General features: G+C 37.5%; 1 protein-coding gene across 3 annotated transcripts in view; it reads right to left on the bottom strand.

Annotated features, from left to right (window-relative positions):
* Positions 1-397: 397 nt before the first annotated feature.
* DHX9 (DExH-box helicase 9) overlaps positions 398-24,705 on the bottom strand; it is a 54,636-nt gene continuing 30,328 nt past the window's right edge. For all 3 annotated transcript variants that reach the window (XM_029227349.1, XM_029227350.1, XM_029227351.1), the window contains 16 exons: positions 20,584-20,725; positions 20,057-20,139; positions 15,795-15,951; positions 13,593-13,693; positions 12,073-12,286; positions 11,796-11,890; positions 11,419-11,492; positions 10,062-10,214; positions 7,621-7,781; positions 6,684-6,795; positions 5,931-6,092; positions 5,689-5,816; positions 3,362-3,591; positions 3,070-3,185; positions 2,134-2,334; positions 398-998 (listed from right to left, as the gene is read on the bottom strand). In XM_029227349.1, coding sequence (XP_029083182.1) covers positions 701-998; positions 2,134-2,334; positions 3,070-3,185; positions 3,362-3,591; positions 5,689-5,816; positions 5,931-6,092; positions 6,684-6,795; positions 7,621-7,781; positions 10,062-10,214; positions 11,419-11,492; positions 11,796-11,890; positions 12,073-12,286; positions 13,593-13,693; positions 15,795-15,951; positions 20,057-20,139; positions 20,584-20,725 — 2,427 coding nt within the window. In that variant the 3' untranslated portion in view covers positions 398-700. The remainder of the gene's footprint in view (positions 999-2,133; positions 2,335-3,069; positions 3,186-3,361; positions 3,592-5,688; positions 5,817-5,930; positions 6,093-6,683; positions 6,796-7,620; positions 7,782-10,061; positions 10,215-11,418; positions 11,493-11,795; positions 11,891-12,072; positions 12,287-13,592; positions 13,694-15,794; positions 15,952-20,056; positions 20,140-20,583; positions 20,726-24,705) is intronic.

Genomic DNA, 24,705 nt, shown 5'->3' on the forward strand with positions numbered 1-24,705 from the left:
AAGCTTCTTTGCCTAAATATAATCTTTATTCAAGGGTTACGTAGGTTAATTTTGATTAAAATTTTAAAATAATTTTTACACTGGAAACTAACTTAAGAAAAGAGAACGCTGACCTTGGTCTTAGATTTTTCAAAGACAAAGCTAGGTCAAAAGTTTTATTCAGATACAGAGGCCCATGTCAATTGTGTACTGGCCATATTTACTGCAAGAATAACAACTGCATTTCAAGGTTATTTATTCTAACTACTGTAAGTAAATAACATCAATTGGTGTACTTGTGAAACGAAGTACAGTTTTTCCTCTGATGTTTAAAACTAACAGATGTAATTAAGTGCCATTGTAAAATTTTTCTAATGTGTAAATAAGATCAACAATTAACTACATGGCCAGTATTCAATGTAATATTTTATTTCTATTGTATTAAACTAAAGTCAAGAAAATATCAAGTTAACTTTAAAGGCAAATCTTTACTCCTTAAAGAAAAAATACAAACTGTAGTACTTTTATAATAGAGCATGATATTTTACATAATATAAACAAAATCACCAATATACCTAAATGTTTAGCTTCCTTAAACTACGACAAACCACAGAACGGGTGAAAAATGGGTTTACTTATTGGCAGCACATAAACAACTTGGGAAAATGGGCAGCATGCATTATTTTACCTGTCTGTGCACAGGCACTGACACTCGCAAGCTTTAATAGCCACCGCCTCCTCTTCCTTGTCCAAAGTAGCCGCTCCCATAGCCCCCCCTCCCAGCTCCTCGCTGGGACCCCCCAGACCCTCTGTAGCCTCCCCCTGGGCCACCTCCATAGCCACCTCGGGAAGTCCCTCTGTAGCCTCCCCGGTAGGAGCTGGAGCCAGCCCCATAGCCACTGCCACCGTAGCCTCCACCACCCCCATAGCCTCCACCGCCATAACTTGAACCTCCCCTTCTATATCCACTTCCATTGTCATATCGAGCCATCTTGGGAGGACGTGGACCATCTCCATACCTAGCAAGAGCACAAAACCACCACTTTAGCAAAGCATCCTTAGTACTTCTCAACTAGTCACAAAATATAAACATTCAGTCACATTCGAAAATTTAATGCATAAAGGGAATGAAGCCAAAGGCACAAATACTGAATACATCATAGACAGGTTAAATATTAAAATGAGTTAATATCAGAAAAGCACTTAACACAGTGTGGCACACCCTAAGTACTATGCTTCATTAGTTTAAAGAAGTAGTTAACTCAGTTATAGGCAAAATGGGAAGCCAGAATCCATAAAGCACACAGCACTTCTATACATTAAGATAACAGTTTATAACCAAATGCAGTAAGCGAATCTTGATGGGGAGATTAAAGAATATTTTTGAGTGGCTAAAAAAAATTTTAATGGTTGTATATTAGATCGTGTTATTGTAACACATTTTTGGGGTGTGAACTAGTATTGTTTATGCTATGTTCTCAAAAGATACATGAAGCATACTGACGTAAAATGCAACTTAATCACAAACGATTAAGCAAAAGTGTGTAATATTTATATGAAAGCAAGTGTCACAAAATGCTGACAATCAGTGAAACCTAAGAGACTATATGGGAGTTGACTGTACTGCTGTTCTGCCTGCAGGCATCAAGTATTTCCAAAGAAAAAGCTGTGGGCAAAGCAACTTTCTGAAGGTGAAAAAAACTGAAGCAGATAAAACATTTTAAGAATTAAGAGAAACTTTATACTTCTTTACTTTTAGATATCTATGTTCTTGTATTTCCCTAAGATAAACCCTGATGCTTTTCATTTGAAGAATGAATTTAACACCTCATCATTTTTTCTTTGGAGATGGCAAAGCAGTACTGAGAAGAGGACTGTCTGGGGTCTTTCACTTTCCTGTCATGTGACCTATCCTGGGCTCTATATGTACTTTAAAGATCTCCTATCTCTAGCACGCACTGGTGTAATAGATCATTAACACAAAAGTAACACCCTTTTTTCTGAGTGTGTTAACCAGAACTAGACTTCATATTCAGCATTTGTCTAGAACTGTAACTCAAGTAACAAGGCCTCTATTAACTAACGGTGGGAATTTTAGGCCAGTATAAGATTACTGTACTCTGCTTAGTTCAAAGAGGTTACTGTGGTGCTCACCGTGTACTGCCAATCATAAGGTTGATACCAGCAGCTGAGGGCCGAGAGATCTGGCGGATTGTGTTTAGCATACGTTCATTAACGGGGTCCAACTGGCTGATGATATCAGGCTGCTTGGTTACTTCAACAACCAGAGCCTCCATGGCTGCCCGGAGAGCAGTGATACAGGCAGCAGCTTCATGAGATATTTGCAGTCTGATCCTGAAGTAGAGAAAAATGATTAAAAATGAGAGATGTGGTACACATAGAAAAAGACTATTATCTTTCAATTTCACACATGGCAAGTGATGGGATAAATTTAACTTCTTTCCAAGTACCAATACTTTCAACTAATGTAATGGCCCCAGAATTAGGCAAACACAGGTAGGAAGAGTAATAATCTAAGGTAACTTCTTGAAATTCGCTGCTAGCTATTGGCAGGAGTTGTGAACCACAAAGTCTATCGAGCAAAATACTCTTACAGATCACTCAGCCTCCAACAAAAGAATGAAATAAGACACTAAGATAGTTAGTTTTGCAAGTTTTCAAAAATATGACTGAGCCTACTAACCATTCGTTATATTCTATCAATTTCTGCCAAGTGCTTACTACCCACTCACCACTAGTCTCTAAGTACTATAAAGTATACAGAAAAAAGAAGTGCCCAAGCTCCAATCAGACTCTAATTCCTTAGTGTAGTATTCATGGTAGTGGATGCGGCTCCAATGCCTAATGCGTCTGCTTCTGCTGGTATAGTCAATTTAAGACTTGACTTTACTACCAACTATGAACCATACTCCTAAGATATACTACTCGCCAAGAAAAGACAGTGTTATAAAGCATCTCACTTGTGCCATCAAATTTTGCCATGTTTCACAAATTAAGTTAGATTAGCAGCTGAATCCCATTACATTTCAATTTAAGAATTCAGTTGAGTTCACATATGAAAATCCGTACCAGTCATCTACAAGCACAATCTGTCCATCAGACTGGACTTTCTTGGAGGCAAAGAGAAGCAGCTGCAAGGGGGTGACTAAGGTCATGCCTTTAGCAGAGATGGCCCGGGTTCGAATCTGAAGACAGAGAAAGAGGCAAGAGGAAATAGTTGACATTCCAACTGTCAATCAACTACCATATAATGATAATGAACTATGCTTTGAAAATTAAAACTCATGTTCCCACTGCACATTAATAAGTAAAGATAATCTGGATTTTAAATGTAAACTTTTCTAAACTAATCTTTTCTTACCTTTTCACCAAAAACAAAGAAGGGAGATGGGTACTTCATGTCTTGGCTGCTAAAAGGACAATTAACAGATGACTTGTGGATAAGCGCATTACGCCCTTCAGTGGTGAGAATCTTTCTCTTTTCCTTATGATAGCACACATTGGGGTACACGCCAAAGGCCAGGAGAGAGATAACAACATCCAGATTATTGTCTGGTCCAGTGTTAGTAAACACTTGTGTCAATAAACACTCTGTTAAGAGGAAGGAGATTAAAAAAAAAAAATCAGGTATCTGGCTAATCCTCACATTGCATGTATTTACCAGAATTAGATGACAATTAGAAGAATTAACTCCTCCTCCACCCTCCTTTTTCAAATAACCTGTCTAACTTCCTCTCTTCTCAGAACTCTTGCACTCAGATTAAATGCAAGGAGAAATTCTGCTGAGTAGCCACAATAAGAAAATTAAAATGTCTGTATTCTCTTATAGACTCAATAAAATATAAGCTTGGAGTAAGTATTTTTTAAAAAACCCCAATAACCATCTACTCTCAGAATAAGAGCTAGACTGATATGACCACAGTGTTCTATATGCTGTTTTTAAAAAGCTGTTCCTTCTACAGAAGATGGAGTGACAACTTAAGAGGAACCCACTAGAAGGTGGTGGACATCTTCACCCAAACTATGCTTTAGGCACATTGAAAGTACGATGGTAAGAGAGCGGATATACTTTGTTCTAAAAAACTTGAATCCTAGTCTTATAAACTTCCTAATTGAGTCTGGACATGTAACTTAAGCTTCTGTGTCAGTTTCCTCATCTATAAAATGGGGTAGTAATATATGCATCTCAGGACTGTTGTGAAGAGTCTATCACACAAAAATGTTTTTCTCTTTTCCTTTGATTTTGATTAAAAAGCTACGAATTGGGAAATCCCTGGTGGCACAATGGTTAAGAATCCGCCTGCTGGGGCTTCCCTGGCGGCACAGTGGTTGAGAATCTGCCTGCCAATGCAGGGGACACAGGTTTGAGCCCTGGTCTGGGAAGATCCCACATGCCGCGGAGCAACTAGGCCCGTGAGCCACAACTACTGAGCCTGCGCGTCTGGAGCTTGTGCTCCGCAACAAGAGAGGCCACAACAGTGAGAGGACCGCGCACCGCGGTGAAGAGTGGCCCCCGCCGCTCACCGCAACTAGAGAAAGCCCTCGCACAGAAACGAAGACCCAACACAGCCATTAAAAAAAAAAAAAATCCGCCTGCCAATGCAAGGGACACGGGTTCGAGCCCTGATCCGGGAAGACCGCACATGCCACAGAGCAACTAAGCCCGTGCGTCACAACTACTGAGCCTGCGCTCTAGAGCCCGCGAGCCACAACTACTGAAGTCCGCGCGCCTAGAGCCCGTGCTCCGCAACAAGAGAAGCCACCGCAATGAGAAGCCCATGCACCGCAAAGAAGAGTAGCTCCCGCTCGCCACAACTAGAGAAAGCCTGCGTGCAGCAACGAAGAAGCAAAACAGCCAAAATAAATACATTTAAAAAAAAAATTAAAAATTTTAGTCATTTACAACAGAAGAGAATTACTTTAGTTATCTAGATACTGCCCAACTACCTTCTGTCTCTCAACTAAACAGCTGTTTCTGGTTATGTGTTCCAGTTTTCAATGTTTCAGGAAATAACTCTGTCTCTTAATCTAACTGGAGAAAAGTACAATAGTTCAAATTCACACAAGAAATGAACAGCTGGATTACTATTCCTATATCACGTATCAAAGTCCTCTGTAATTGTCCACTAAAACCTTATTTAAAGCCAATTAAAATTTAACACAGTAGAGTTTACTTCACATCTAAAACTGAACAGATGGGCAAATTAATCACCTCACAAACCACTACTTGAGGTATTTCAACAAACTGTTCATTCAAAAGGTGCTAAAAACCTGTGTTCTTCACAAGTGGATGGATTTAAAAAATCCTCCCATCTAAAAGAGTGGATATGTGTACAACTGATTCACTCTGCTGTACAGCAGAAACTAACACAACACTGTAAATCAACTATACTCCAATAAAAATTAGTAAACACAAAAAGTCCTCCCAAAGTAGCACAATTCTCAAAAGGTCTATTAATCATCTCTGTACTAAATTACAATTTGAACATTATAACCTTTTGCATCCTGTAAAAGACTGAATTAATATGAAAAACTGATTATCACCAGAGTTCAAAGAAATAAGAAATAGCCAGGAACATAGAAAAAGCAAAGGGTCTAATGTTTGAAGCTAAAATATACTGCACTGTCAATGTGCATGTATTACATTAAGGTTACTTCAGATGTGTCTTAAGAATGTGAGACTCTTACCTTCTGGAAATCCAGAATTAATCAGAATCTCTTTGAGCTGAACTTTGGCTTCCCAGGTCATTCTAAGTGTAGCCATATTTAGTCTTTTGTGCTCACAAAAACGTATCTCTGCTTCTTCTCCACCCATTCTAAAACAAACAGGTTGTTAAGAGTCATTCCCAAAGCCTAAAGAACTAGATATAGATTACAAAACTAGAGACAGTTCACCCAAATCTTATAATTCTCCTCTTTCAAGCCCATACCTAGCATCATCCCAAGCTTGGAATACTGATAAAAGGGCCACATGATCAGAAAATCTGTTTCCAGCAAAATTTCGATGGATATAACCCAGTCGCTTTCCTTCACTGATGAAAGGCTCCGGAAAGCAGGTGGCAGCAGAGATGGTACAAACAGCATCTCCCACACTGAAACAGACAGGAAAATTCAGTCTAGATCACATTCTTGTTCCAGCAACTTGGGCAGTACTGTCAACTGTGGGTCAGTCTTTATTGGCTATGATATTGCTTTAATAGCACTGAAACTGGCTGAACAAAAACAATTTTACAGCTGCTCTCTTAACAGCTGCAAAAAGGGGAAAAATAATGAGTTCTGGTATTAATGGAAGCATATTTACCATAAACTGACCAAGTATTATATTCTTCCTTTCCCATTCTCCCTCATCTTACAAAATTTCTTAATCTTCAAAACCTTCTAATAACATATACCTGTTTTCCTAATCTTTCTCTTTGAAGGAAAACTACTTAACCTACTTAACTGCACTTCTCTTTTGAGAAGTCTGTGCTCTTTCCCCAAAAAAGTTGGGCCCAGGTGTCCATCCACTGACTGTTTGTTCTTCTCATTTCACACTTTTCTCAGTATCCAAAGTATGCCACTTCTCTACTGAAGAATATTTAGTTTTTTCTTCTATTCGAGCCCATCCTGTTTTTATTGGGAGGGGGATAAAATTCTAAAACTGTTTTACCATTTAACTATCAGCAATAAAACAAAGCACTTACTAGAAAATACACCCCATTATCATCATTTTGCCAAGACGAGGCTCAATGGGGAGCTTAGCCAGGATTCGTCCCAGAGGAGTCAACTCATCATTGGTATCTAATGCATCAAGCTCTGTGGGGAGATATTTCTTTGTGAGCAGAAACAGTAATGAACACCCCTTTAACCTAGGCAAAAATGAAACATCTGTTTATAGATTAAGGTTCAGATACTGCACTTAAGTTTTCCTCAACTGTCAAGCCAACTGCCAGCACCATGCTCATAGCCAACAATTCTCTTCACTCAGAAACAGAACAAAACCAAATTCTAGAGCACCTAACATGAAGAAGGTACTAGAATTAGGCCCTGTAGGCTGTAAAGCTGAGTACCGTCCATAAGAAGTCTATAAATACAGTAATAACTGTAATAGCAGCATAAACAGCTACATGCTCTAACAAGTCTGATAGCATCTGTTGATAATTTCTAGAAAGAAATGAAATCTGGAGAATAAAAGTCTGAAGTTCACACAGCAGGTGAGCGCGAGATTCAAAATTCAAATTCAGATCCCCCTGGACTCCAACGCCCTTATTTTTTTCCACTATACTACACTGCCTCTGTAAGTGTGATAAGAAAATATAAATAGATGTTCTATGAAATGTACATAAAACACTGTGGGTATCATGAGTAATTCACGTTCTGATCATTAACCACTGGTTAAGAGATAACGCGTGCCTTTTCTCCATTTTTTCCCCCAAATAAGACTCACATCATCCTTTTCTTACCTTATGCTGCTCATTTTATATACTGACCACACTAAGTACATTAAGCAACACCGGAAGTTTTGTTATCACAGCCCCGTGGACTATATCCTCTTCTTGACTCATTTGTTAAGTGTTACTTGCCAGGACAAGACAGATGGTATAATTAGCATGTGTTAGGCAGGTCTGTATTTGTAGGTACCTCTAAGTGTGTGCTCTGCTTCAATCACAGCATCCAAAGGCGGAGGTTCAATTGCCTTGGCCAGGAATTGGCCAATTCCTCCCAGACGCAGAAGTTTTATGCTCAAAGCAATTTCATGCAGTGGTGTTCGGAACATCTCCGGGGTCATGTGGGTTTCGAGTCTAAGAGAAAATAAGCATAAAATAACCATCTTCACTTGTGTACACAAACGTTTATTTAACAAAAACTTCACAGAGAGATAATCAGGAATATATAGAGCTGCCCTTTCCTCATCGTTTTACAATTACAAAAGAACGTTTTATATTTACTACAAAGACTCTCTGGACAAGACCCTCTTAAGTGGTTGAGTAGTGGCTTACGACTTCACCCTTATAGCTTGAAGGCATTTTCAGCTGAGTGAAGGAGGATGAAAAACTATCCCAAATCTCTAATGTTATTACCCCCACCCATGGCTTCTTCAGGTCTGGCTGCTGACAAACATGGCTTAAAAATGGTAGCAAGGGGCTTCCCTGGTGGCACAGTGGTTGAGAGTCCGCCTGCCGATGCAGGGGACACGGGTTCGCGCCCCGGTCCGGGAAGATCCCACATGCCGCGGAGCGGCTGGGCCTGTAAGCCGAGGCCGCTGAGCCTGCGCGTCCTGGGCCTGTGCTCCGCAACGGGAGAGGCCACAGCAGTGAAAGGCCCGCATACCACAAAAAAAAAAAAAAAAAAAAAAAAAGGTAGCAAGACCTTCTGTGGGAGATGCAGGCTAATTTTAATATCTCCCTGCTACCTCTTCCCCTACTTCCTGGTCTGTATAAATTTAGTGCCACTGGAAAGGATCTTACAGATTATCTAACCCTTTAAATTTTTAATAATAAAAACTATTAATATAAATCAATATTAACAATAATAACAATAGCTAACATTTACTGAGAGTTTACTACGTGCCAAGTATTGTTCTCAGTATTTTCCATTACTGACTCACTTAATTCACAAATCCTACGGGATTAGTATTGTATTACCTTCCTTTTTCAACTGAGGAAAGAGACACAGAAAGGTTAAGTAACTTAATCTCATTTTGTAGAATGGGGAAACAAAGGCCTAAAGAGTGTAAACGTTTAAGGTTATGTGATACATTAGGCACAAATAGTATAAAATCCAAGTCTCTACGTTTCCAATTCAGGCTTATTCTATATAAACTATTTATAATGAAGATTCATAGGAACCATTTAGAGGTGAATTCCAACATTGCTGGTAAGACCCAGATCAGCTTTAATCAGGTTTACATAGATACATATAGCGTATCTATTCCTCATCCTACAGAGAAAAGAACAAAAATCCCTTACAGATCTATTCATGCTGTTAACTAATTAGGAGCTGGTTTTACTCTAATATTATAGTACTTGTTTATTCAGGTCAAGGGACAAGACAACCTTTAAAAAGAACTAAATGTCTTCCAAATGTTGCAGCCAGTCTCCTGCATCAACTTCTGATGCTCAAATAAACTAACATTTGTAATTACTAGGGAGCCATATGTTACCAGTATAAAAGCAAATCAAAGCTTTGACCTTTCTTCAGTGTGCTATATACATCTGGTCACCTAAATTAGTCCGTCCCACAATTCTTCATTGTGGTACACACAAACACACCCCCTAACTCTACCTTTATTATCAACTGGTTAAAGCTAATGTACACCACACTGATTTCCAGAAACATACAACTAAATACATAACTTAAGCCTGTAATTCAGAGAGAGAAGTTATTTTTTTATTTTTTAAATTGGGGGGTGAGGTGGGAGGCAAGGAATAACGACTTTATTTGGAAAGCTAGCAAACTGAGAAGACGGTGAGCTCACACCCCAGAGAAGTATTTTTTAAACCAATTGGTCTCATCCACAAACATTCTCCAAAAGGATCTGTGGTATAAATGGAAACGGACAAGGTATTAACAGACTTGGATTTCAGTCCTGGAGAAGTCAGCTAAGCTTCTTAAGCTTTGGCTTCCTTACCTAAATAATGCCCTCTGTTTCTCAGGCACATAAGGAGGATCATATGACAGAGGTGATGTGCTAATGGGGGGGTAGGGGAGGGTGTCTATAAATACAAAAGTATTGTTATTTTAAAGTTATTTTTCAGAAAAGTTAACCATTCCATAAATATCAGTAATCCCAAAGTGATAAAGATGTGTGGTGTGGAAAACATGTTATGCTTTTAAAAGGTTATTAGTAAATAGTAAATTGGTATCAAACATGCCACCATTGATAATTTCTGATTTCATCCTTACCACAATCTCACTACCTAAGCTAAGTTTCCTCCAATTAACAGGAAGCACTTATGTTCTGAGTTCATTAAGTTTATGTAAGGGCAGAGAGGTGTGGGGAGGGGTGTGTGTGTAAAAGGCTAAAAAAAAAAAAACCCCCCAAAACACAACTTCATTCTTTACTCAAGAATTGGTCTTACCTCTCAAAACGAGCTCGGCTACAGAGGTGAAAGCAGAAGCCAGGCCGTACGCGGCCAGCTCGTCCTTTCCGCTGCTCGAGGTTTGTTTTGGATGCCCAAACTGTAGCATAATTGGTCATATTGTTGTGAGCAGTGAACAGCTTCACTTTTTGCCTAAATAGGAAAGAGCAGTTAATTCTAAAACTCACGAGTACTATCAATACATAACTATTACATTTCCACTAAGTGGCAGACGCTTTCCAGTCATGCCTACTGGCGATGTCTGTCTGTGAACAGCACCGCTAAGAATTTGACTCTGCACTCTTTCAGGCTGCCAACCTGCTAGGAGGCAATACAATATACATGTGCCACTTACCAGCTGGATGATCTCGGCCAAGTTACTAATCTTTCTGTGCCTCATCTGAAGATGAGTATAATACTATCACCTACCTTGCAGTGTTTTTATTTATGAACATTATGTGAATTAATGAACATATAGCACTTAAACAGGATCTGGCACGTGCAGTTAAGTGAGTGATAATTATCCAAAGCCAACTCTATTCCGAAGTTTAGTTTAACTTTTAGGCAATCTATGATCTAAAGGCTATGTGCTAAACTGGAACATGTAGCACTTCTGATGACCTCAGCAAGTGGTGTTGGCACGGTCCTCTTGAACCCCTAAGCAACCTCAGAATTTGTCAATGTTACACATAGACAGCTGGCACTAAATGACTGGGATTGGCACAAAAGAGGGGCATGCTATTCACTATTCCCGAAAGTGGGCATTGGCAAATCTTCTTCAATTGCCAGGAAAGGCTTAGGGGCTACAGAGAGAAGACATGAGGCACAAACTGGCTAGACAGAACAATGTTTCGACGTTTTTGTCCTCTCTGTGTATCAATTAGCATGTAATTACTTTACCTATACACAATGCCTCCCTGTGTATTTCCCAGGGTATCTCATACCAAATATGAAGTCTTAATCCTTAAGTAGTGTCCTACAAATAGGACACTTGTCATGAGCTAAATATTGGACATCTTTATACACCAAAGAGCATGCCACTGTGTGGCAGTGGTCAATGGAAACACCCAATGGGAAATGAGCAAAACACCAGTAGACAAGAATAAGTGGGAAGCAGTCAGAAGTTAGTGTTAAGCTTCGTCACTTTCTACCATAACTGATATGATGATCAACACCAAGAATCATTAATTACACTATAACTCAGTACATACAGATGCAGCACAGTAATTCTTATGGTAAGAGAACACAAGAGTTTTAAAAATAAGGTGTTTTTGATTCTGTTAACTGATTCTAGACACTACATGGAGTATTGTAAAGATTTACTGTATTCAAGGCAATGGGTTCCTTGGGAACTTACTTGCAGGAGTCAATGACATAAACAACATCATTTATGGTAATGCTTGTCTCAGCAATATTTGTGGACAAAATAACCTGTGAAGAAAGAAATGGTATTAAGAAAAATTACACTTCAGAAAGTATTTTCCTATTATGTACTTAAAAGGAATGGACTGCTTATGTAACAAATGACAACAGAATTACAGAAATCTTCAAATAAATCACTCATTCATTGACTGGATAATTGAAAAACCTACTAAGCTCATGAAGAAAGGACCCCTTTTTTCTTCCTCAATTCAGATGGATTACAATTTTTTTGGATAGCTCTTTGAAGGTCTGTAATAGTTGTCTAATATCTACGTTACTTCCAACCCCGTAACTGTAATGTTTACTACTTACCTTGGTTACTCCACCTGGTACTGGATCAAATACTTTGCGCTGTTCCTCTCGAGGAATCTGAGAATGCAGAGGTAGAATCTGATACCTATGGCTTCCTATAAAAATATGGAAAAGTTAAGGTCTAAAAATAGGAGCCAAGTTTAAAACTTCTATATTATGCATGTTTTTAATCAAAAATTGATACAACACTAAATTTTGTTTTCACATATTGGCTAGGGTGCAAGCAAATTCATTCATTTTTCACTCAAATAGTTGAGAATTCAAAGAAGACTCATACCAAAATGTGGATTCATTTCCAAATGCTTCTGCATAGTATAAATCAAATTCCAGCCAGGCAGAAAAACCAACACAGCTCCAGGAACATTGAGGGTCTCGATGTACTTAAGTAGAGCCTCGATGAGTTCAAAAGGAGTTTCTTTCTCATTCAGTTGAGCCATGCTCATCTTTGTTTCTGGACCATATTCATCACCACAGATCAGGTTGCAATTTGCCTGCAAAAACCAGGGAGACATATTTTGGACTGTCTCCATCAGTACAGCTCATGAGTTAAGTCTCCTTAATGTTCACATGACACCTAATGTCCTTATTGATTCTACCTGATTAGTCTTATCTGGCATATAGAAGAAATTTAATTTTCAAAAACTACTGCACGTTGACATACTGAATTTTTCTACTGACCAATACTTCCCATAGGACATGACTAAAATTCAAGCACAAACTCTTAAATTTGACTCTAAAAATTCTAATGGCTCCTTCTACCAAGCTTATTTGTATCTTATGACTATAAACTCTTGGTTTTTCAAAAATATTTTCCTTACTGATTAATAAACTGCTCCTATGATCCTCTCTTTGTATCAATTATCATGTAATTATATATACACAATGTCTTCCTGTGTAATTCCCAGGCTCACTCATACCGGCAGACAGGGTATTTGATCACCTCATCTACATCTGAAATAATGTGGTCTGTATTTTCCAAAAAGTCTGCCTGAGAACCAGTGATAAACCAAACCTTCAGTAACGGAAAATGAAGTTGTTACAATTGATTTTTCCCCCCCTAAGAAACTTTTTAATTCATCGGATTTGAGGATATAATTCATAATATAATTCATTTATATCCTCAAATCTGATTAAAAATACCCAATCCTAGGTTATGTTTATCATATTCTGCATTGTTGGCTGCCTTGTAGCATTCATTCTGTTCATGTTTCCAGATTCAAGATGCATTTTTAAATATCACTGGTCCAACTCTGAAGCACTACGAAATAAGTGTCACTTTTCTTTCCCGTTTCTTAGGAAATCCCTCATCATCCCCTACTTTAATACTCTCTCCATCTGCTAATGTCATTACCATACAGTCTCTGTAACCTAGGACTGTAGCTGCTGTTGCTTAAACTTTATTGTACGTATGGGTCACCTGAAGGTCTTGTTAAAGTGTGGATTCTGATTTAGGAGATCTGGGGTGGGGCACAAGATTCCACCTCTCTTCCAGTTTCCCAGGTGCTGTGGCCATGGAAAACACTCTGAGCAGCAAAGCCTTACAAAATGGGAGTTATTAAATATCTTACTCCTTTCTCTTTTTTTAACCTTTATGCCAGAGATGATTTAACTCATGGTATGAAAAGCGCTGAACATGGAATTCTTTGGAGTGAAATATATCAATTAATTCAAAGATAGACATTACAGTCAATTTTTAGAAGTTTTTTGTAATGGTAACTCACTGCGTGTTTTTACTAAAATCATTCCCTGCAATAACAGTTTTGCCCACAATGAAAATTCTTCATGAAATTCACTTACATCATCATCTTCACCACTATCATCATCCTTCTCCTTCTTCTTCTTGTCCTTTGGTGGAGGAATGAAGTGGGTCATCTGAATACAGTCTTCCAGAAAATATTCTGGCAGGACAATGCAGTCAGGTAAGTACTATCAACTTGCAGAACGGAGCAGTCTTTAAAACCCATTTTCTAATTCATAATTCAAAACTACTTCATACCCTTCCATCTGATTCTTCACAACTGCCAAGAAGCTTCAGTGTCAATAAACTCTTTTTCCAATCAAACTCAGTGTTTCCATCTCTTGGACCTTGGAGGAGGGTGAGGTATCTCTTACACATGTTCCCACAAAGCCAGTCAGGGTATCCGCTATACACAATATTCAAACATTCATGGAATGCATGCTCTATGTTGTATACTCCCACAGTGTGGGTGTTATATATAGAGAGAAATTACTATCAATACAATAATATACCATAGTCCATCCTTCCTCTATCAGGATGTACAGGTAAAAATGGGTTCCTTTTAGTTATTACTCTTAAAAAAGGATTTCAATGCGAAGGTTGGAACATCTACTGATCAATTATGCTCCTGAGGTTCTTTGAAGTGTTCCAGAAGTGTTTCAGAAGTAACTCATAATCTAAACACTTCCCCTCTATACCCTTAGAGCCCCAAAGTACCATTCTCATCTCATTATATCAAAGGTACATACTATCAACATGACTCATCACTGATGATATTAAACTTGATCAACCTGAGGTAGTGTTTGCCAAGTTAACTCCATCGTTGAGTGACTCGTTTCCCCCTTTCCATACTCTACTCTTTGGAAGCAAGTCATTAAGCACAGCACACACTGAAGGAGTTAAGCATCACTTTGCTGAGGTAAGAGAGAGTATCTACGTAATTTTTTTCTAGTTCTTCCACATGACAGCTTTGTCTTTATTACCCACTTATTTATTCAACCACCATATAAATTCATGGGTATCTATTCTATACTTTAGGTTATAATCCAATACTACGTTATCTACTTTTTTGTTCCAACTATTCCATTTTTGGGCACTGAGAGCTTTCATGTTGACTCCTATGTCCCTTTGTCCCCTTCACTGTTTTTTTATTTTTTGAAAGCACTTCCTTACTTTCTGTCACTATAAGGTGTTTCAGGCTCATCTTGTATATTCCCTGCCTCAGCTTCAGAATCAGTCATTTCTTCAAGGGCATCTGGTTCCTTTAACTGGAGAGTGGTATTGGAAACATGATCTGGGTGTTGGGCATGATCCTTGCTACTGGGATATCATTACTTCTAGGCCTGCTCAGCAGACAGAGCTAGAAAATATATCTATGTATGCTAATCCATGGATCCATACACATGTATATTTAGTTTTGTATCTATCCATTTCTATCTAAACACGAGTTCTCACTAATGTCTCCAATTGTAATCCAGTACCACAGGGTTCACTCAAGCCTTCCCTCATACTTACCTGTAACCTCCCACTCCAGCAGTAAACCTGGTTCCCACCATCTGTCATCCATTTAATTATTTTTTCAACGCCAGTATGCATGCAAAGCAGTTGCAGCATTATTAACCCTCGTGAGATATGAGCGCACTGACTTTTATTTCAGAGCTACCCTCACCTTCTGAATTTCAAGTTAGCATCCTGACGTAGCCATTCATCATTTCATATGTACACTGAAAAATTTTTAGCTTATTTTCATGCCCTCAATTAAACTGTGCTGTAATTAATTTTTAAAACCAAGCTACTAGATGACTATTCTAGAAAATGGTGATGACAAAATCTTCTAAATAAACTCTTAACAATCAGAAATATTTGACCTTGAAACTCATCTTCATCTCACTTCAAAATCTGCCTGCTCTGGCTCTAGGAAAGATTGATTCTCTAGTTAATTTGACCCTGGCTGCTTAAACTTTTAACAGTTATTTCCCATGAACATCTATAGGCATATTAATTTACACTTGACTATAAAATCTTACAAGTTAACTTTAGCTGTAAGGACAGGAAATTCACTGGATATGCAAACTCCTCAAGTTGTAAATGAAACTCACTACTGCTTGACTAAAACCCCAAGAACGCTATGATGCATTTGATACCCTGATTTGGATTTTATTTTAAATATCCTTTAAACTATTACTCCAATCTCTAGGATTAAGAAAATCCACACACTACAAAAAATGTTCCCCCTCCCATCCCACCCCCACAATATTTACCTTGAACTGGGTAAGTCCTCCCATAAACTTCAATGATTGGGCAACTGAAGAAATATTCACAGAACATGCTCGTATCAATAGTAGCAGACATGAGAACAATGCGAACTTCAGGATATGCCTGAACGACATCACGCAACACTACCAAAAGGAAGTCAGTCTATTAAAACACAAACACAAATGGAAAAATAAATGCATTGAAAAGTTCTTGCTCACAAGGTACAGCTAAAAGATTTCTTGTGTTAATAAGCCACAAGACATCAGTGAAATTCAGTTTCTTGGGCGGCTTGTAGAAGTAAGATGAAGGATTACAGTGGGATACGGTAACAGTTATTTTTAAGAACGTTGTAGCCTACTCGTGGGAATTAGAAATGAGCGCTACTAGGGTAGGGGAAGGGAAGGGAAGAGAAAAAAAAACCATTAACGAGAGGAAATTTTCAATGAAATTTATATTTTCAGTTGCACAAACTACTAAAGAAAAGGGGAAAGCCATGATGAGCCAAAAATCAGTTTTCCAATCACCTGTAAAGTGAATCTTACAAGTGCTGAAAAGGCTATATTTAGTCCATTCAAACAAAATGGTCAAGACATTTATTATTTAATAATGTAAAGTTTCCATCAACCCACCAAACAACAACATGAAAGCTAGAACTCTGATAAAACCTTTCTCCAGCTATGGGGTCTTCAAGTCCATCACTCTGTCTCCCCAAATAGAGAAATCCACCATCCTGAATCTTTTTAGTCCTTTTCATATACCTTTTCTCTGATCTATATGCATATCTAACTAGACATACACACATATATATGCATGCATACATATATTTTAAGATTTACCTATTCTATTCTTTTTTTTTTTTTTTGCAGTACGCAGGCCTCTCACTGTTGTGGCCTCTCCCGTTGCGGAGCACAGGCTCCGGATGCGCAGGCTCCGCGGCATCTTCCCGGACCGGGGCACAAACCCGCGTCCCCTGCATCGGCAGGCAGACCCCCAACCACTGCACCACCAGGGAAGCCCTGATTTACCTATTCTTAACTTTATGAGAAGGTATGATATTTTATGTAATCTTTGGGGATTTCCTTTTTCACATCCTATAGCACTGCTAAGACTCACCCACGTGTGAATCACCAGAGTTATTCTTTCTGATGACTATTTAAATATCCCAATGTGTGTATGTACCCATTAATTCACCAGTAGATTTCTGGTGCTAACTACTGCAAGTATGTGGGTTGTTTCCGGGATTTTACTCTTACAAACATTTGCTACTCTGAACATCCTAGTTCATGTCTCCTACGGTACATACGCCAAGTTTCTGTGGGTAAGTGTAGGTATGGAACTGCACTCATAGGATGTGTAAATGTTGAACTTTTGCAGACAATGCTCAACTGTTTTCCTAAGGCATTCCACCAGTTCATAAACCACTATGAGCAATGGATAAGAGATGCTGCTGCTATTTATATTCTCCAATACTTGGCATCATCACTTAAAATTTTATTAACCAAATGGATATAAAGTAGATGTACCTTATTATGGTCTTGGTGTGCACTTTCCTATTCGCCAATGAGACTGAACACCCCATCATATGTACTAGCCAAATATCATTCCTCTTTGTAAAATGCCTATTTCCTTGTTTTTCTACTGAGTCATCTGTACTTTGCTTACTGATTTGTAGGAGGTGTTTATATTTTCTATACTAATCCTTTGTTGGCTATATTGGAATCTTCTAGCTTGTGGTTTTCCTTAAAGTATCTTTTGAATGAATACACAATCTTAATCTTAATATAGATGAATACCTCAGTCTTTTGTTTCATGGTTAATGCATTTCATGTTCTAAGAAATTCTTCCAGAAGGTATAGAACTATGTTGCCCAATATAGTTGTGGCTGGCTACTGAGCACATAAAATGTGCCTGGTCTAAACTGAGATGTGTTCTAAGTGTAAAGTACACAGACAGATTTTGAAGACTTAATATGAAAAAAACCCGCAAAAAAAAGTCAATATATTTTTTATATTGACTACATGATGAAAATATCTTAGATATACTGAGTTAATTTAACCTGTTTAAAATATGATGCTAGAAAATTAAAAACTGCATGTGTAGGCCACATTATATTTCTACTGGATAGTGCTGTCTAGATGTCTACTTGAGTTTTAAAACTGCTTTGGCATTTAAGTCCTTATCTGGAGCTGATTTCTGTATCTGGTTATAAGGTAAGGATCCAAGTTCAAGTATTTCCTTATGGATGACCAACTGTTTCCAGCTCCATTTACTGAACAGTCCATTCCCTTTCCACTGGTCTGACGTGCCATCTATCACTCACTCTATTATACCGAAGCTGCATGCAACACACAATCTGTTTCTACACTGCATTGTTGTTGGTCAAACTGTCATCTCATCTACTATACTGTCTAATTATTATAGGTTCAAATTAAGTCCTGAGATCTGTAAAGCAAGACCCTTCATTCTGCTCTTCTACAGGAGTCCTTGTTATTTTTGGCCATAAATCTTCCCTATAGGTATTTATAATCAGCCTATTAACAAAATCTACTGGGAATGGATTAGAATTGCATTCAGATGTGGATCAACTTCAGGCAAACTGACATCTATATTATATTGGTCGTGAACACAATCTGGCCTTTTCTAATGTCTTGTAATGAAGTTTTATTTTTCCTGTATAGGTTCTGCATATCTTTTTGTTGGACTTAGTCTTAGGTGTTTGACATTCTGACTAGCGCAGTGGTATCTTTAGTTGTTTTCTAGCTGTTTGTAATGTACACAATGCAACAGACTTTTGTATATTAACTTTTTTTCCCAGCCATATTGCTAAGTGTTTCTCTTTTTTTTGGCCGTGCGGCATGTGGGATCCTTATTCCCCGACCAGGGATTGAACCTGTGCCCCCTGCAGTGGAAGTGCAGAGTCCCAACCACTGGACCGCCAGGGAAGTCCCCTATTATTTCTAATAATTGGTCTTTTAAGTTCTCTTGGGTTTTCCCCGTAAAGTGATGTTTAGATAAGGTTCATCTGAAAAAGAACATATGTTTCTGCAAAGGTGTTTTTCCATTTTTACTGTGAATAATACATTAATATAAACAATCTTTCAAGAAAAGTTGACCAAAGCCACTTATTTTGGGGGAAAATAGTAATGATGATCCATGATGTTTCTAGTGTGACCTGGAATAATTTAAACTCTAAGAACATTGGTATGTTACCAAGCTAGTAAAGAAAATACTGAAACATTTATTATGATTAAGTTAATTGGGGGGGGGAAACATTAGTTTTCAAAATATTCTGAATGACAAAAGCAGCAAAAATTTTATCCTACGGAACAGATTTGATTTAAAAAGGTCATCTGAAAGACCATGCAAACTTTCTTACTTGCTTTAGCTCAACCATAAAGATCAAAATTTTGCTAAAACTAAGTATGATGAACAACAACGGCTATGGAATTATTTTCTAAAGAGGATGAGCTCCAATGAACGTTTTAAGTAACAGTAGCTTGGAAACAGTTTGAATGACATACTGTCCACCCACTAATACCTTTGTGTGGATATGTAAAACAGTGCCATAAAAACAAGTCACTGATTTATGGTATCAATCTCTGAATTATACAATTGTATAATAAGTTAATTCTATACAAGTTTTGCCAAGGACCAAAAGAGGATAGGGTGTGAAAAAAATTCTAGTTTTTTCTTATTTCTGGCATGATTATCATTAATGTTGGAAAAGACTAAAGCTGCAAACATCCAAAAACACACCATTAACTATATTAAATTTAAAAATGTGGAAATTCCCTGGCTGTACAGTGGTTTAGACTCGGCGCTTTCACTGCCATGGGCCCGGGTTTGATCCCTGGTCAGGGAACTAAGATGCCACAAGCCAGGCGGCAGGGGGAAAACAATGTAAAGTTTATCACAGAAAAATTTTCAATTCAAAGAAAAACTGATTATTAAAATTCCATCAGCTATTCAGTGATAAATCATTAGTTCAGTTGCTGAATTATGCTAACTTAATGATCACTGCAATAATACTTACTTTACAATAAGAAGAGGTCTTTACTTTTAGAACTCTGTGCTTTTAACAAAGGGAAAAAAAGGGTTTAATGGCTTTGTTAAAAAAGGTGTCCAATATCTTAGTGACTGAAGTTCATAATTTTGATAGAAGTTGTAAGCTATGGGAAAATGGAAATAAAATAAAGACATTCTACTTCATTTCTCTTTATTCAGAATTTTAGCGCTGGTACCTTACCATCACTCTCAAGTTACTTACATTTATGTCTCTTTCATGTATTTCATCTACAATTACATGACTGATTCCTCGAATGCCTGCTTCTAATTTTCTCAGGAGTACACCTTGAAAAGAAAATCAGAGTAAACACTGGAGATGAGTTTCTATGTTTAAAGTAGGGAGGTAAGGAAAAGTGCAAAGAAACCAATTTCTAGACAATCAACTATGCTTCAACTACTATAACTCCAGCGTTTTAGGAAATAAATAATCATTGGTATATTTAAATTATTAAAGAAGTGATCATGCAGTCTGTAACACATTTGTCTAATGAAAACATATTTAACAGTTCCAGCAACGTAAGCTGATTTCATTTGCTCTGCACTACAACAGCCAGCAGGTACGTAACACCCTCCATGAAGAAAGAAATTGCCAAAAGTTCTATTTAAACAAGAATTCTGAAACTGGGTTCTTGATTTATTATTTCCAGTCATTCTGTGCTATTATCAAGTTTTCTTCACAAACACAATGTAAACCCCAAGTGAAAGGCCAAAATAAAACAGATTACTGACCCACAGTACAAAACATTATACTGGCATGAGGGCGGGGAAGTATAGACTCAAATCGAACACTATAGCCACAACTTTTTCCAGGCTCTTCTCCTCTCTCATATGCAACTCGCTCTGCCACAGAAACTGCACTGATTCTCCTGGGCTGAGACAAGACAAAAAAAAAAGTGATTTAAAAGATACAAAATTAGTTACACTTGTTTATTAGGGTTATTAAATCACTGTCGTAAATCTGACCCACTGCCAGCTCAGTAATCAACAGAAACAATAATAGTAGTGATAACATTTAGGAAGCTCCAAAGTTTATTAAAAAAAACAAAAATACCACTTAATTCTATTGTAGACAGTTAAAAATGCTGTTTTTCATTTTGTATATAAAGTGATTCCAAGGTTTTATAGAAAATAAAATTTCTTCACCATTGGCCCTAACCCTTAAATGGTATCAAAGTGATTTTCCAGTAGGGAAGCAGACAGATCACACGTGGAGAGCTTGTTCTTATAACTTCCTACCACAGTGCAGGCACACTGCACTGTGTTTAAAGAACTATTTAACTGAGATGTATGCGTTATTAGGAAGGTGAACAACCTCCTTTGCCATATCTACGATTCATTCACTTATTAACTCATAAAGCAGTCATAGCTTATCCGTATTGATATCACGTGCCACAAAAGGTGCTAGAGATAAAAAAAAACCTCAATGAAATCACTCCTCGTTTTCATGAGCTTATGTAGCTGGGAAAACTGAGTATATTACCTTTTCCAGCAATATACATGCTGTTAGCAATATATATGCTGAACCCTAAGGACAATTATGGGTTAAAATTTTAAGTGCTGGACCTTAACTTTTATGAAAACTTCCAAAGTGTCCCCTGTCTTCTAAATACACAAAACAGCATTTACTTGGTGGATACCATGGCTATTATGATATCCTGAATGTATAGCTATGGAGGTACATGCAGATTTAGACTAAATGCTTCCAGGTTGCCTTGTATTTGACTTTGTCAAAAAGTTCCTGATGATAGACTGTATTTTAGTTCCTAGACTGAGAAAGTTTTTTCCGAGTTCCATATTTAGTTAAGTACCTACGTGATTATACCCCAGGCTATATGACATGACCATTTAGGAAATCAGAGGCTAATACAATCTTAAAAAACAAAAACCAACCAAACCAAAAAAACCCCCAAACCAAAAAAAACAGTAGCTTCACTAGAGCTATCAACATCCTTTTTTTTTTTTTTTTTGCGGTACGCGGGCCTCTCACTGTTGTGGCCTCTCCCGCTGTGGAACACAGGCTCCGGACGCGCAGGCTCAGCGGACATGGCTCGTGGGCCCAGCCGCTCCGCGGCATGTGGGATCTTCCCGGACCGGGGCACAAACCCGTGTCCCCTGCATCGGCAGGTGGACTCTCAACCACTGCGCCACCAGGGAAGCCCTCAACATCCTTTGAATTAATATAAAACACCATATATTAATTTCTATATCCCCTAACACAAGAGTCCCTTATGGTATGTGGCTAGTAACACATACAGGTGAAGTGTACAATCACCTAGTTCATATTTATCCTGTTCAGCAAGGTAAAGGATTAAAAGATGCCATCTCGAACATACCGTACATTTTCCTGAGCTTATATTCTTTCTGGTTTATGTGCCTTGTTTTGCTGAACAATGCTAGCTTTTAATGACCATTGCCAACCAGTTCTCTGCACCTCACTAACTCTGAATAAAAGTGTTACATGAAGGACTGAGTTATGCATCTGTCCATAAAGAGAAGCATTCTGTTATATACTTATGTCAGGGAATGTGAAGATGATATTCCACTGAAGGTATAAAATACAAAGTTTTTTGGGCATTTTCAAGAAGTTCTTTGCATTCTACAAAGAATAGGTAAATGCTCAACACTATTATCGCTTTTCTCTCCTTTTGTCTTTCCTATAGTTTTCAACATTTCTACTAAATAGCTGGCTTCTAGAAAAAGTTCAACTCAATTAGGATATTGGACTCTTCTGAGGTATATTTCTATGCTACTGGATACTCAAGGATTGCTTTTACCAGCTTGAGGCTACTTTCAGGTCAATCACCTTTGTAGTTTCCAGCCTTTTAAAGTGAATATGGGTACAGTCCTCACCTCCCAAGACATCCACGACAGAGGCTGTTACAAATTAACATAAGAAGTGCTAAAACAACCATCTTCAGAAGCCCTACTGGCCAAATTTCCTTGAGTAAAAGTAGAAAACATCAATATCAAGATGACTATTCAAACAGCAAAGAAACAAATGACCCTACAATCTCCTTTCCATGTTTTGTATGCTTCTCTAACTTGTCGCCTTCCAATTTCAACAGCCCTAACTTCAAAATAAACATTTAAAATACATATTAAAAAGAGAAGTGCTTCTTTTATTCATAACTGATCCAACTGGAAATCAGTATGATTCTTCCTGAGGGGAGTATGGCAAAATGCATAAAACTTAAAATATGCATACCCTTTGACCCAACAATTCCAAGTCTAGGAATTTATTCCAATGAAATAATCCAATGAGAGTATAAAATGTATGTACAAGTATATTCATCCCAGCATACATAAATATCAAAATATTAGAAACAATCTTAAAGTATCTCCATCATTTAAGAATAAAATAAACGTTTATGCATAAAATGGAAAATTATGAAGTCATTAGAAAATTATTCTGTTGCTTTAATAGCAGGTGTGCTGTTACATAAAGGGGACAAGTTAGGATGGTGTACATACAGTATATGTACATGAAGTCTGAAAGGATAAAGGCCAAAAGTAAAAATGATTACTTCTGGATGGTGGGATTCTGCATGGGCTTTGGTTTCTTTTAAAATTTACTTTATTTTCTAATTTTTTTCCCAATGGGTATATAATACTTTTAGAGTCAGAAAAAAGCAACTAAAAATAAAATCTTATTCTCAGTATAATTCTTAGCTCATTATAAATATCCACAGGATAGGCATTTTGTGTGGGAGAACAATGCTTAATGTAAAAGACTATTAATGTTTAAACACTTCTCAGACTGCATGCTACCTGATAACCTATAAATAGGTTGCTCTATTTATCCCCTGAATAATTTCTCTCTTTTCCCTTGGATATTCAATAACTGTTTTACATACTGTCCTACAATGAATAAATACAAAGCAAGGTTCACCTTCTTTCTAAACCCGCAGAACTACCTTTCCACATATGGTTTAACTTGTCCTCTCTTAAATATTCTATAGTATATAGAAATATTCTATATTCTATAAATAAACATAAAGATTCAAGACTACACAGACCCCCCAGAACAATCATAATTAACATCTGTGTAACAACAGTAAAAACCATGACTGCATGTACTATTTTATTTGTGCTTCAGAGTAACAGTGAGATTTTTTTTTCCATTCTAATAGATAAAAACACAAGTTCACAGGTAAAGGTATTTTGCCTAAATTCATATACATGACTTCAGATGTAATACAAATTTTCTTTACTCCCAACTAAGCCTTTTCCCAATTATTCTGCCTCTTGTTATAATTTTATGTTGTATTTGGATTAAATAATAGAATAACCCATTTAAGTGAGACTAGTAAAAAGTAGTGGTGATGAAAGCAAGGGATAATGAAGTCATTCCAACAGAATACTTCAAATTATCCTCCAGCATATGAGCTTTTTTTTACATTTTCACTGCGTATTTATCTGCTCTCATTTGCTCTGTACAATCTTATTACTCTTGCCTGGAGACCAGCCATAGCAGTAGTTAGTTCTAAGTGATTACCTCTTCTTCACAATTCTATGTTCACTTTAATTAATTAAAACAGCTAATATTACCGGTAAAACTTTCCATACCACAAGCAGCTAAAGACCTGTCTCAAAGTGTTCTTTTGCAGTATTCAAAATCTGCATCCTTTATACCCCTCTTGACATTTATCCAGAACTGTAATTTCTCTTCTTAGCAACCTGTAACTGAAAGAGTACTGCTTTCAGAACTTTGCACCTCTATTTCTCATCTGGGTATTTAAATACATGATAATAGAACTAGGCTGCAATAAAATACAAGATTTCTAAGACATCAGATATCACAAAACATACCAGACTCCACTTTCTCTATTTTCTAAGTTCTGAGTTTATTTT

The sequence above is a fragment of the Monodon monoceros genome, unplaced genomic scaffold (genome assembly GCF_005190385.1).
Source record: "Monodon monoceros isolate NGI ecotype Baffin Bay Population unplaced genomic scaffold, NGI_Narwhal_1 Super_Scaffold_18, whole genome shotgun sequence".
NCBI classification, from domain to species: Eukaryota; Metazoa; Chordata; class Mammalia; order Artiodactyla; family Monodontidae; genus Monodon; species Monodon monoceros.